At 42.6% G+C, this 15,281-nt stretch overlaps 1 protein-coding gene across 1 annotated transcript in view; it reads left to right on the forward strand.

The window, feature by feature from the left end:
• The window catches only part of EXOC4 (exocyst complex component 4), a 596,962-nt gene that overhangs the window by 555,553 nt on the left and 26,128 nt on the right, over nucleotides 1-15,281 (forward strand). The window contains 2 exon segments of the mRNA XM_038412510.2: nucleotides 210-388; nucleotides 3,567-3,726. Of these exon segments, the coding sequence (XP_038268438.1) occupies nucleotides 210-388; nucleotides 3,567-3,726 (339 nt within the window).

The raw sequence follows: 15,281 nt of genomic DNA on the forward strand, positions 1-15,281 counted from the left end.
CAGCACTAAATTCATCCCGAGCACATTTTTTAAAAGAGGGAAAACTTATTTTTCTTCCCACTGGGTCTGGGTACATAAGAAAATAAAACCCGTTGTCATTATTTTTCCCAGCCAAAGCCTTGTTCAGTAAGGTCAGTATCTCATTTGGGCAAACGTTAACATCTTACTGTGTTTCTCTCTGTCGTGACTCTCTGCCTTCTGTCTTCTAGAGTTCATTGCTTCCATTATCTGATCCCACTGGCTAAACAAGGGAATTATGCCATAGTGGCCAATGTGGAAAGTATGGATTATGACCCCCTTGTGGTGCGGCTAAATAAAGACATCAGTGCCATTGAGGAAGCTATGAGTGCCAGCCTCCAGCAGCACAAGTTCCAGTATATCTTTGAAGGTCAGGCATTTGCCAGTGTGCTCAGTTGATGTGCTGGGAGGAAGGTGGGGGCTGGGGATATGCTCATCAGCGATAAAACTATCTGCGGTATGGATCAGCATTGCAATCATTGGTCTTTCTCAGCCTGAAAATGAAAACCTTCTTGTTTGGTTAAGACTGACTGCAGAATGGTTGCCATCTGCTCCAGATTGATGAGGAGACCTGTGCAGGCAGATGGCAGCCCTGTTGCCTCCATGCCACTCCTTCGTGTATATCCATAAACTGGGAGGAATGGGCCCAGACTGAATGGGGGAAATATAAGATTAAGTACATGCAGCAAGGCTCTTCATCAGGAAAGCCATGTAGGAGTGTTTATATATAACAAACATAGCTTCTGTGGCCCGCACACCTCCTGGATGTGGTGTTCTGTCCCCTCTAGTAGCAGCGAGACCACTGAGAGATTAATCAGTCTGCTCTACATCATTAGCAAAGGGCCATGTGGCTTTTAGCTCATGCAGTAGAGCCTCATGCGTTTAGCTCCAGAGGTCCCAGGTTTGATCCTGCCTGCTGACAGCCGCTGTCTGTTGGCATTACACTATGTTACGGAGTGGTCCCTGTTAGGACCTAATACTATTCTGTTTCTAACATTGAATTGGGAGAATTTCAGCTGCTCTAATTATTTAAAGAGCTTTAAGAATCTAAATCATGTTTCAGTTAATCTCATCTATATTCTGTGGCTTTAACACACCATTCTAACGGCCTGGGTGGCCATAAGGTGCATCGTTTTATTCAACAGATTGTACAAGGTCAGGAAAAGTACTGTGAATCACATCAAGTGTCTGATGTGATGTGCTGGACAGAAAAAGGGGGTGCAAAAACAGGGGTTTACAGTGCTGGTTCTCCCCAGATTCCATGCCATTTCAATCCCCTAGTAGAAGTTTTGAAGATCCATAAAGTTCCCCAACCCCCATTTCTTCCCACCATTGATAGATATTTGTTTAGTACACAAATCCCATGGGCTGGACAGAGACATTTGAAACCACATCAGTCAACGTACTACAATATCAAATAAACTATAAATATATAAAGAAGGACTCTACCAGGCACAGACCTTCACTGGCAGAAGGATGGACTACAGACTGGAACAGGTCTTTGGTACCTCTAACCTTCCTGATACTGTGGCAGGCTGTGATAACACCATCCCATGGAAAAGAACTGTCTCGCTGTGTAAGTCTGACTGTTTGTGTTCAAAAAGAGGAAAATTCACCTCATAGCCATGGAGCCTACACAAAGCCTGGTGAACCATTTGTGAGCTACTTCGGCGCATAGGGTGAAATTTCTGTCTCTGCAGAGAGCCAACTCACAGCCCGGTCACTTCTTTATCCTTATTTTGACTATTTACATTGAATGTAAGCAATACATAGGCCTTGCGGTTGCTCTCTCTCAGGTGTGAATTTTCTCAGTTCACGGTTTGTACAAGCCTTTTTTGCTGGGGTGAATTTGACCTTAAATTTGTTTGCCATGAGACTATTCTGGTGTGGAATGACTCTGGCAGCCTGTTTAAGGCAAGGAGAGAGACCTCAGTGCAATTATGCTCAGAATATGACTCTGTAAAGATAGCATCTTGTTGTTTCCTGTGCTTAGTCTCTGGAATTGGCATATATATAAATATTTACAAGCAAAACCAGATTTGTTTCCTAGCCACCTGCCTTGGAGGATCTCTATCTGGAGATCACAGCATGCTTTTTCTACTCCATGCATCATGACCCACCGTGATGATTCTGCAATTAGAACTGACCTGATGCGGATGGTGCATGAGGCAGAATTCAGGGCAGTGCAGCTCACTCTTTTCCAGCGAAATTTGATTTGCTGGGCTGACAGTGCATTAAAAAAAAAAAAAAACTTGATTTTATTAGTGACAAGATGCAATAAACACTTCTCAGGTTTCAGAGTAGCAGCCGTGTTAGTCTGTATCCGCAAAAAGAAAAGGAGGACTTGTGGCACCATAGAGACTAACAAATTTATTAGAGCATAAGCTTTCGTGAGCTACAGCTCACTTCATCGGAGCTGTAGCTCACGAAAGCTTATGCTCTAATAAATTTGTTAGTCTCTAAGGTGCCACAAGTACTCCTTTTCTTTTTACATCTACCAATGTGATATATGCCATCATGTGCCAGCAATGCCCCTCTGCCATGTACATTGGTCAAACTGGACAGTCTCTACGTAAAAGAATAAATGGACACAAATCAGATGTCAAGAATTATAACATTCAAAAACCAGTTGCAGAACACTTCAATCGCTCTGGTCACTTGATTATAGACCTGAGAGTGGCTATTCTTTAACAAAAAACTTCAAAAACAGACTCCAACGAGAGACTGCTGAATTGGAATTAATTTGCAAACTGGATACAATTAACTTAGGCTTGAATAGAGACTGGGAGTGGATGGGTCATTACACAAAGTAAAACTATTTCCCCATGTTATTTCCCCCCCCCCCCACCCCCTACTGTTCTTCAGACGTTCTTGTCAACTGCTGGAAATGGCCCACCTTGCTTGTCACCATAAGAGGTTTTCCTCCTTTCCCCTCCCCTCCTGCTGGTGATGGCTCATCTTAAGTGATCATTCTCCTTACAGTGTGTATGATAAAACCCATTGTTTCACATTGTCTGTGTGTGTATATAAATCTCCCCACTGTATTTTCCACCGAATGCATCCGATGAAGTGAGCTGTAGCTCACTAAAGCTTATGCTCAAATAAATTTGTTAGTCTCCAAGGTGCCACAAGTCCTCCTTTTCTTTTTATAAACACTTCTGATGTTCTATTCGAGAGGAGCTGAACACAAATTAGCCTAGGTCAGTTTATAATCCACCAGTGTCCATTTGAAGGTCCTGAAATATCCGTGGCTATGAGAATTTCACAGATAGTGGATACTTCTGCTCCTTATGCCATTTTTTTTGGTGTGCCCAATTTTTTTATGAATCAAGAACCTTTGGCGGGAAGTCGCCTCAAAACACACTGAGGGTGGTGGTAAAGGCCAACTTCAGAAACACCTTAGGAACGTGAGCAGCATTATCTATTACAGATATGTTATAAGAGTAGGCACCTGTTTAAATGGTTTGTGTGGCTGGTGACTACAAAGTTATCTCTTGCTAAACATTTTTCTTCCTCTTTGCAATTCTTTGGCTTATCTCCCCTCCCAGGCTTGGGCCACTTGATTTCCTGTATTCTCATCAATGGCGCCCAGTACTTCAAGCGCATCAGCGAATCTGGTATCAAGAAAATGTGTAGAAACATCTTCATCCTCCAGCAGAACCTGACCAACATCACCATGTCACGCGAGGCCGACCTGGACTTTGCAAGGTGTGTTGGAAACCATGCCCCTTGTTTGTTAATGCTGTGACAACAGAAGTAGCCTTAAAAGGTTAAACCATCAATTGTGTAGGTGACTGAATAAGCTGATCAATGGAGTAAAACCCTAGAACTGTATGAAATGCCATCCACTTCTCCCTCCACTATTCAGCAGACTCAGCAGAGAATCATTCAATGGAATGAAAGTCCCTTTGACCACCAAATTAGTTACATTACAGTTGCTACATGCTATGAGTTTGCTGAAGGTTGATACCTGTAGTGCCCCCTCGAAAATGTATGGCTAGGTGGCAAGATCAGAGTTCCAGAATGCTCTCTCCCTTTACAGCTCTTGATGGGGTGAGGGGATGCAGGAGAAAGGCAACATCCACTGTACATGTTGTTTGTCCCTATTTAACGGCTTCACTTATTGTCCTCCATGCTAGTCTCTATGCTACTGCTCAGAAGACATTCCATTAAAATCAAAAGAACATCACGCTGCTGCTAATGCTTCTGGCAGCTCTGCAGGTGCATTCTGGCAGACGTACCTGCCATAGCAAGCAGTTGTGAAAGAGACAGCTCATTGTCTTGACAAAAATATTCCCACTCGCCCAGAAAAGGTCACACATTGGGATTTAATGGGACACTTGTCCCTGAGGTAAAGAAGAATCTTGTATTCATTTGAAACCTAAGAGGAAATTTTAGGTAGGCAGACTATAGTTGCCCAAACTGGAATTTGACCATTAAACTGAGGTTAATGCCCTACTCCTGTTCAAATAGCTTGAGCTGTTTAATAACCCAGTGATAAAAATCTATGTTTAGCATAAAGTAAAAAGTTGACCTCTGCAGAAGTCAAGAGGCAACAGGATTTGACAGTTATTCATTAAAGCTCCATAAGGCACACACAAGGTACAACAAAGTCATATTGCTATTTTATAGATGTGAAAAGTGAGGCTGAGAGATTAAATGACTTGCCCAGGGCCACAGAATGGAGATGGTGTCAGAGCTGGAGTTGGATCCTAAGATTTCCTGGCTCCCAGTCCTGTGCTAAGACTTATAGACCATGCCTCTCTAAAGAGAGAAAGTCTGGCTTTTCAGTCCTTTTACAATGTACCTTCAGCTCCCAGGTGCTGAGAATTCAAATAGACATCTCACAAAAAGCAGATGGAGCATGTTAACAAAAGCAAATGTTAAAATGCACATGAAGAAGTGTATCAGCTTTGCAAATGGATATAAGAACAAACTGGTGTTTCAGATCTGTTGGTTCACTAAGGCCGGTAGTGACCATTTCAATAATAAGCAGCCGAGTACACATAAAATATTCATAGGGAAGAGTTTGGGGCTAAAAATCTAAAAGCACGTGTGGGTGCAAGGCAAAAAAATTGTCCAAGACTAGAACAATCCACAAATAATGGCAAGTGGATTTTGTCATGATTTGGCCTTCTCTCTCAGAGATTGAATTAGGTTGAAAATCTGACTCACTCAGATTAAGGTATGACTGAGTGTTTCATTTATTTGGGCGTTCATTTGGGGTATGGTGTCATTACTGTATTAGTCTATTCCTAATAATACTGACATGGGGGAGTTCTGAATGCTGAGGCCTAAGGAGGGAGAGAAATCCATCACTAATTCTCTGAGGAATACAATTCCCAAATTCAATCATCCATTTTAAATGATTTTTTTTTAGTTGAAATGTTAAGTAAATTAGTCCAGGTTTTTGGCAGGCAGAGCAAGGCTTGAAGATATGTTAATGGTAACTGGAATCCAAATAATGAAACGTTGACCAAGCCCCAGTGGAGGTTGGCATCCTTGGGCCATCAGCTGTTTGCAGAGGCATTTGAGGCACTAGTTGAATAGAGATGGAGTTGTGCCTTTCAATGCCACATTGTGTGTCACTTGGGAAGGGCTAGAATAGAACATGTTAGTTCCTCCCTTAGTCCAAGTTCAAGAGCATTTTTGACAGCTCAGATGGCTGTATTGTTTGTTTGTTTCTTTTGGAGCAGATTTCTGTGATATGCTACATCCCTTTGAGTTTCAAATTACTATGGAATCCAGGTATCTGGATCGCCACTATTTGAACCTCCCTTGCTAATGAAATCCCTGTTCCATTGACACCTGCTGATCTGAATTTGCAATTATCCAAACACATTTAGTGTTGGCCCAATTAGTGGTCCAGCAATCAAATCCTCCTGTAAATATAAAATATACATAACAATACCAAAAGAGCAAATAGTAACACTGACAGTAATTCTATAGCACCTCTCATACTAGGATTTCACAGCACTCTGCAAAGGTAGACAAATATCATTTCCTCCATTTTATAAATGGGGAAACTGAGTCACTGAGAGGTTTTTGTCACACACCTTGTCAGTATTAGAGCCACCCCAGAAGTCCTGATTCTCAGTCCTATCTGCTAACTAGTAACGCTGCCTCTGCTATTGGGGAAAATGACCTGTGACTGTAGGATGTGACTGAGTATTCCTAAACCACATTTAATCCAGTTTGTGAAACATTGCAACCCCTGTATTTCTGTAGAAGCTGCCCTGAAGAAAAATAATCCATAGTTCATTCCTATGAGATGGGAAAAAAAAAAGGAAATTGTGACTAGTGCATATGTTACATATTTCAAATAGTTCTGTATTTAGTGAATCAATAGAGATGGAGGAAGAGCTGAATTGTTTCCAATAGAAAAAAATCATGTGTATTCCAGTTTTCATGAGACTATTTATTATACAAGTTCTTTGTAATTCACATTCAGATTTGGATGGCTGATGTTTCCCCGGCTAGGCATTCAGTACTGATATTAGCTCCCTCACTCGCCCTGTCGTTATTTGTCTGCCTATTAGAGTTTGAAGTCTAGAGTTCAATATACAGACAAATACTATTAAAAGTTAATATGCAGCTCTCTTCACATTATGTTTTAAATTTGGAACAAGACAGCTGGTTAGGCTGTAAATTTATTCTATAAATTAACACATCCGAGCTCTGGTGTGTTGTGTTTTACAGTGGAGGCTGGTGCCACCTGAGAAAGGGCTGGGGAACCTAGCATATTTGTGTTCTCTGAGTGTTGGTCCTTTTTTCTTCTTTACATTCCTCAAGGGTTTGTACAGAGCACTGAAGAACATTGCTTACCCTGCCTAATCTGAAGTGGCTCCCTTTGGAAGTTTATTAGCAACCTAAGGCAGAATAAACCTCCATAAGGAAGCATGAGTGGGAAGCCCTTTCTTCTATGAAGTTAAAGCCATGCAGAATATTCTCACTGAAACCTGAATCCACATAATACTCAGCTGGTTCTGGTGAGACTTTGCAATTTCAACCACATTTATTAAAAGGTTTGTGAACCTGCAGTTCACATCAGAATCCTGTGAAATTCACTGCTTTGTGGGGTTTTAATATGATGCAGGAGATTTCATTTCAAATGAGTTTTACTTGGAGATTTTGGGTTCGCCCTCTGCTCCAAGTTATGTCAGGGAGGGGGAGAGGAACTCGGCGCAAAAGCACAACAAGGGGAATGTTGGCATATCATAGAGAGCTCTATCAGCGATGGTCTTAGGTATACTTGGTCTTGCCTCTGCACCTGGGGAAGGACTGGGTGACTTCTGGATATCCCTTCCTGTCCTACATTTCTTAGATTCTATGATTCTGTGTTTCCCTGCAAAAAGTGAAACTGCCAACTTTCATTCTGCTTTAGAAATAATTGTATCCAGTCACATAAGAGGAGGTGTAAATGAAGCAGATAACTGACTGCAGTATTTGTGCATTTCTCTGTTTTACAAAAGCTATAAAGATCAGTTTTCTAAAGCTCATATTAATATTTTCAGGGATTGGGGCAGAGATTGCCTTTTTATTACATATGTCTAGTGTCTGGCACATTAGGGCCCTGATCGCTGATTGGGGCCTCTGGGTGCTGCCAAAATACACATGAATAATAAGGGTTTTCCTCCTATAATAATTCTTTATTTAAAAAAGACATGTGCTGCAAAATTTAGATCTGGGGCTGAATTTCAAAGGATCCAAAGTTCTGATACTTTCAGATCCGGGGTTTCGGTTTCTGCCATTGTAGAAATCAAAGACTAGCTGTGAAATGTGTATGTGAATTCAGGTCTGAAACACATGTGCCCATGCACACAAACACACGCAAATCTTCCAAGGTGTCCAGATCTCCATCAGACATGTCTTTAAATAAAATGTTCTTCCGCTGTTAGAGGGTTTAATCAATGGAAGACTTATTCTTCTGCCATCCTGCTGTTCTCTCATTCTGATGCAGAGGGTGATGGTAATACTGCCTTCTTCCAGGAAGTTAATTGAGTTGGGCGTGAGAGAGTGATGGAAAATGTTAAATTTCTTAAAACAGCATGTAATTTTGACCTCTCTGGTGTCAGGTGGATTGAGTGTTGCTACTGTTCGCTATTGGGTCTGAAAGGTTAGTTTGCGCTGGAAGATAATTGCAGATTAACTAGAGGGAATAAGGATATTATCAGACTTCCTTAGAACAGTAGAACTTATATGAAATGTGCAAACTGTCTTTAAATCAGATGTAATCTTGTTTCTCCAACTTGAGCCATGAGACCAGCTGAGTGGTTAATGCACTACACAGCCATGCCTAGGGCACATGTTTGGCTTCAGATTGGTCTCTCTCTGCCCCTTCCATCTTCACACAGTTCAGCTGGTGCTGGGAGCTCTAGTTAATCAGGTCCATCTGTTTTTTGCCCAGCATTGATCACTCTGGCCAGTTCATTTCCAGTATAATAGAGATTTGACAGGTTTCAGAGTAGCAGCCGTGTTAGTCTGTATTCGCAAAAAAGAAAAGGAGTACTTGTGGCACCTTAGAGACTAACAAATTTATTTGAGCGTAAGCTTTCATGAGCTACAGCTCACAGGAGGTAATCTTTTCCTCCTCTGGAAAGGAGAGAGGCACAACACACATGGTTTACAGTGGGAGCGTAGGGATTATTCTAAGTATTTAGAGGACTCTGTGGGGTGGGAGAAGATATTAAGTTGGCATCTAAAAATAAAACTCCCATGTTAAAGGAGAGTAATAATGACTAAATGGGCAGGAGACAGACACATGCATAGCAAATCTTTTCTGGTGAATCGGGGGAACCTCTTCTAATGTGGGGCCTAATTTACAAGAGATGAAAGGCAACGGGTCCTGCAGACACTTGGAGATCCTGTTCCTGCTACTTTAGAAACTGGGCTCTTGAATTTAAAGGCATCTTTCTAAGTGGTGTGGAGTGTATGTTTCCATTGCAGTCAAATCCAGACTGTCCTAGAGAAAGCCCAGTGAAAAGGGTATCAGAACAAGCTATCAGTATTCCGGACATGGTTCACAGATTGGCCATGAATAGACCCTTGCAGTGTAGTTCACGTGCATATAACCATCACTGTCTGTATGTATGCAAGGGCCATCTTGAATTTTTATCCTTCAGGAAGGATAATGACCTTGACTTCTGCTTCACAGTGAAATGCAGCTGCTGTTGCTGCTCCAGTCATTGTATGTCACTGCAGGTGGCCATCCAGCTACTTGCTGTTTACTCATAATGATGTTCCAACATACATGTAGTTGCTGGTATATGTATATTCTAAGGGGTAATTCCTGTCCCACCACCCACTCAGCCAGAGAATGTCCTGTCTGCCTTGGATTCAGAGACAAGATAATGACTGCAGTCATATTGGCTTAGAAGTAGTGAGGACACCCCGATGGTTTGTAGGAAATCACTAATGTCCCAAGAAAATTAAATGCATACTCCCAGAATCAAACCTACAAATCTCTTTTCCCAGACATCACCAGGCTAGGCTGTATTTTCCTAAGAGGCTACACTGCTGTTTTCAAGCCACTCACACTGAGCATTGGCTGCTTTTGACTTCCACGGAGCATTGCCCTCGGACCAAGGGAAGCTGACCACCATTCACCTTTCAAAAAGGCTCCCATTGTCATTTGTTTGATCTGCTGTTAAATCGGGCAAAAATTGGCCCTTAACATTTTTAAAGTTGCTCTGGGCAGCGCCAGGTTCATCATTCCAGAGCATGCATTTTCTTTTAAACTGATATTGTTTCTAAATATTGTCGTGGATAAATAGCATCCTCAGTGACATATAGACAGAGGTGGTAGGATAGTCACAGAGGATGCAGGCCTGCTTGTGTTGAAATAATTGTCAGTGGGAGCAGGATCAGACTCAGTAATGGGATTTCTGAGAGACTTTAATTCCTCACTGCAATGCCATTTAGGTTGCTGGGTTCCAAGAGCCCCTTTTATTCTGGGATTATTTGGTTGGAGATATTTTGTTTGGCTGTGTAGGAAGCCAGAGTCTGATCTGCATGTGGCCGTCAGACCACTAGGAATTAGCAGTAACATGCTGCCATCTACTGGAGTTAGTGCTTTAGACTGAGGTTCCTCAGAAATCTTTGTGCTGCTGAAATGTGATCCTCCCAATGCTACTGAGTCTGGGTTTGATTGCTAGTGCTACACTGGGGTGAATATATTATTTATCTTTCTGTTTTTGTTCTTTTTCTCTTAATAAATATATAATCAAGCACATTTGATGCCTGTGAATCTAAGAAGCAGTGGAAATATCTAGAGACAGGCATTGTTCGGGAAGCTATTCTGCAAGTTCTAACTGAACACAATTCTGAGGATGAGCTTCAATTCCAACCTGCACCCAGGGTACCTTAATGTCAACCTGCAGCAATAAGCCCTAGCCTGGAGCCTTACGCAACTTTGACGGGGCTTATTCCAGACCTAGCTCTCTTCTGTGGTGGTTTTGTGATACTCGCTAGAGCTCCCCCAGACTCCCACTTCACTTGTAACTGGAACGGGATAAAAACGTGCAGGTCAAAAGGGAAATATTATCATGGCTCCTGATTCAGTGGGGATGTGTGTTTGGGGACTTCAGTCTAACAAGAGGATGCTGCCTGAATGGGCATGTCTGGGCACCCTGTGCTATATAAGATGGTGTGCCACCAAGCCTGACCACAGGAGAGATGTAAAACCAGAGTGGGCAACCCCTCAAAAGTATATTGTAGGTAGCTGGATCTGAGCAGGGCAAGAACTAGTTGAACTAATAACCTTTTTTCCATTTCTGGTTTCTGTGATCCTAACACAATGTACAATGCACACTCAAGTCCTGTTATTTCCAGGGCCTCCCTACATGGGACCCTCTTCTGCCATACTTAGGCAGGAGAGAGCTGGGTGGGTGACGCTAGACAGTCTGCATTGGATGCAGTGGCGGGGGAGTAATGGAGCAGGGTATGTCCGTGACCAATCCCCCATCAGACACTGGTTGTAATATGCAACGTGGAAGAGCATTTACCATGCTGATGGGCACAGTGTAAGAACCTGAATAAGTAGAATAGCTGAAGCCTTGCCTCTGGATCAGATACAGCAGCAGTGCGTTTCCTCAGTTGATGGGAGACATGCCTGCTCCTCCAGGTAGGGATTCTAGGGGTCCCTGTTATGGCAGTGCCCTCTGCCCTCCACCTCCCCAAGAACCATCACAGATTCCCAAATGTTCAATCACTCTGCCTTGGCTAAAGTCGTTAAAAATGGGGAGGCAATATGTTTTGATGTGTAGGAAAGTAGCTTTCAGCGGCTGACAATGAAACCAAGTGGCAGTTCAAGGGTTAAGTGCACTCCGCAAGGTGCATTCACAAGACTCCCATTTGTGGATGACCTGTACTCATACCGAAGCAGTGGACTTGGCCAAAAAGGCTTCATTCTGTCCTCTATATCCAGCTATCTATAGGAGTTAAAGATATACTGTACCTTGCAGAACTGAGCCCTACTGGAGTTACTTTGCAAAGGAACCAGAAGCAGAATCAACTGTAAGGAAAGCTCTCCCAGGTTGAAAGTCCCCTATCTGGAGCCTGGGAAAGACGTGTTATCTCCATGCTTGTGAAGTCAGACCAACGATGTGTGCTTATGGAGCATTGCCCCAGATTTGCTTTTGCTCATTTTAATTAAAAAGTTGTTTTATTTTTCAATTAAGAATTTGGCTTCAAAAATATTTCCTTTTCCTTTCTTTGTCTCTTGTTTTTCCCCCTGTAGTTTTCATTGAGCTCTGATCTCAGCACAGCTTTAAATTAGCTGTAATTAGTGGTTTCACTGCATTAACCAAATATCCTAACTGCAGAGGATTAAAAACCACTCCTCCACTTGATTGCTTTTCCCATTTGTGTTGGGTAATCAGAGAATGGGCTTTCCCCCTCGTGTCTCTTTACTGGCCATCTCACATGACACAGGTGCAATGGGGGAACTAGGGACAGTTGCTTTCATAAGAATGGCCATACTGGGTCAGAGCAAAGGTCCATCTAGCCCAGTATCCTGTCTTCCGTCAGTGGCCACTGCCAGGTGCCCCAGAGGGAATGAACAGAACAGGTGATCATCGTGATCTATTCCCTGTCACCCATTCCCAACTTCTGGCAAAAATAGCCATTGATGGATCTGTGTGTGTGTAGGAACACACTAGAATGTATGCCCCATTGGGTGATATGGTCCAATTTATTATGTCCAGAGGTTCTCAGTGCTTCAGAAGAAAGGCTACAAACCAACACACATCCCTCAGTGCACATAGCTAACTGTGCAGAACTATAGCACAGGGCAAATTTGTATCCTGCTCCTGCTGCTGATCATCTTATGCCCTAGGAAATATGAAAGTTGAGGAGTGATTTTTTCACTCAGTTAATGTGACTGCAATTTATATTCTTATTCACATGATGAAGAGGTTTCAAAATACCTAATTTTCTCGGGTTCCTTTAGTTGTCAAGTTTCAGAGTAGCAGCTGTGTTAGTCTGTATTCGCAAAAAGAAAAGGAGTACTTGTGGCACCTTAGAGACTAACAAATTTATTAAAGCATAAGCTTTCGTGAGCTACAGGTCACTTCATCGGATGCATCCGATTTTGTGAGCTGTAGCTCACGAAAGCTTATGCTCTAATAAATTTGTTAGTCTCTAAGGTGCCACAAGTCCTCCTTTTCTTTTTAGTTGTCAAGTAACACCTACTGGTGAACAGCGGAAATGTTAGTATCTGGTGAAAGGCACTCATTACTTGCTGTGTTCAGAAAACTGCATCAGAAACTCTTACTATGTATTAACATGCCAGTAACACTTAGAGGGCACCAATCAAAGATCAAGGCGCATTGTGATGCATGCTATACAGATAAGTAATAAAAATCCAGTCCCTGCTCCAGAAAGCTCACAATCTAGGTTATGACAAGATGTAACAGGTGGATAAGACAATAATCAAGATGTGGGAAGACAAGATGAGAAAGCAAGCAAGTCATTGCACAGTAAATGTAGTACTCTCAGCTCACCACCTGCGTGCCCACTGTTGGTTCATTTCAAATGTGTTTGTCCTCCCTCAGGACTGAGGCTATGTACACATACAGCTTAGGTCGGTATAAGTTATGTCGCTTTGGGGTGTAAATAAGCCACCACCCTGAGCGATATAAGTTACACCGACCTAACCACCGATGTGAACAGAGCTATGTTGGCAGGAGAGCTTCTCCCGCAGACATAGTTCCACCGTTCGCGGGGCATGGAGTAATTAATCCGACAGGAGAGCTCTCTCCTGTCGGCTTAGAGTGTGCACTAGCAGCACTATAGTGGTGCAGCTGTAAACTCTGTAGTGTAGCCATAGCCTCAGTCCTGGGAAGTTTTGTTTCTGACTTTGCATCAGATGCATCAGAAAAATATCTCATCTTGTGCTGATTTTCCATGTTTAGAAATTCAAAAACACCTTCATGGAAATTTACCAGAAGTTCCAAAGCAAAGAATCTGACTCTTGGGGGATGATATTTCTGATGTTTGTCCTTAAGTAATTTTTCTGAAATGTGAGCACTTGAATATAAGGGCTGGATGAAAGTGACTTAGCCACGGGTTAACGATAACATGTAGTTCCCTTTCCTCTCTTCTTTGTTGTCTCTCCTGATTACAAGCCCCTGGAGAAAGGGGTTTTTATGCTGCTATTATTATTGTTTTACTGTAGGTGTCTGGAGTGCATAAGGCACTTCACTGACAAACAGAACATATGTGGTTCCTGGTGCCCCAAAGAACTTACAATTTAAGGCCCCAGTCCAACAAAGCACATAAGCAGGTGCTTCACTTTAAACACATGTGTAGTGCCCATGAATCATTGAAATCAATGGGACTATACTTGAGCTGGGTTGGGGCCTAACTGTACCCATGACACAGTGAGCAAAGGCAGTAAAGAGTGGAGAAGATAAGAACTAGACAGATAGAAATAAGGCAAGGAGAGTAATGTGTCAAAAGAGGGGGAGATGCTGGAACAAACTGATAAAGAGTCACTGGGACACAGGTAAGATCTAAGATCTCTGAAGGGACTTGAGAATAAAGTGGGTTAGCTGAGTTAGGCTGGAGCAAATCCATCAAACGTTTTAAAAACCAGGCGGATTCATTCTGAATTGATTCTGAGTGAAGTGGGGAGGCCAAGGGTGTTTTCTGGGGCACTTGCTAACATTTCTGCATACAACTGAAATAATAGGCAGTATAATAATGTATATTCTGCAGAGCTGCTGCTTAAGGATGCCTTGAGAAGGGAGTTGCATGCAGAGGTCCGAAATAGCTAAAAGCATGCTGCGATGCTTCCCAGGGGCACCAGGGCTGTGAAACATCTCGCTACCACCTGCCTTGAGCATGAGGAAGCCTTGTCTGTGCTTGGCATGGGTCAGCTCTCCAACTCCAGTGGCCACAAGCCCTCCCCACGAGTCCTACGGAGGCCCTGCTCTCTCTCTGCAGGTTTGTGAATGGTACGCTCCAGCCTCCAAGCATCCCCCTGGAGCATCCAGCTCCTAGTCCACTGGACATTCGCAATATTCACAGATTCACTGCTTCCAAAGAAACAGTACATCCAAACTCACCAGTCCACCTCAGATCACTGCTCCACTTAACACACAGCATGTCGATATGGTGATAGCAAAATCAGGTATCCGTGTATTTATCAAAGCATAAAGATACAAGTGGTAACAAGTAGAAACCTCAAAGACAAATGGTTACATATATAAAAAAAATCATAACATGCATTCTAGAGCTTAGACTTAATTAACAAGATAATCTCATGTAATCATGTAAACTGAGAATGAATGTGTATCCCACCAGGGAATACCTAGGACGTGGCAAAAACAATCACAACATACAGTGCAGGCATTGTAATGCCTCATATGAATCACTTTCTCATGTTCTGGGACAATGTCCGGCAGTTCAAGGTGCATGTATCCACAGACATAACAAGTTATGTATAATACTCACACGAGAAGCCTGTAAACTGAAGTGAACAATTTATCAAAAACCACATCTGCACACTGCCAATAAGGAACTACAAAAAACAGACCTTGTTTTTGTCAAATATGGAACAGCCCTGGTGGTCAATGTCACCGTATACTTTGAATACAAAGACCAAACTTTCTCTGATGCGGCGGCTGAGAAAGTCCAACACTATGTATCTCTGACAGATGAAGTCAGAAAACTAACCGGAGCCACTAAGGTCAAGTACTTTGGCTTCCCTCTTGGCGCAAGAGGAAAATGGCCCAAAATCAACAAGCAAGTCCTCTCAGCCC

Source organism: Dermochelys coriacea, chromosome 1 (assembly GCF_009764565.3).
Source record: "Dermochelys coriacea isolate rDerCor1 chromosome 1, rDerCor1.pri.v4, whole genome shotgun sequence".
Lineage (NCBI taxonomy): Eukaryota > Metazoa > Chordata > Testudines > Dermochelyidae > Dermochelys > Dermochelys coriacea.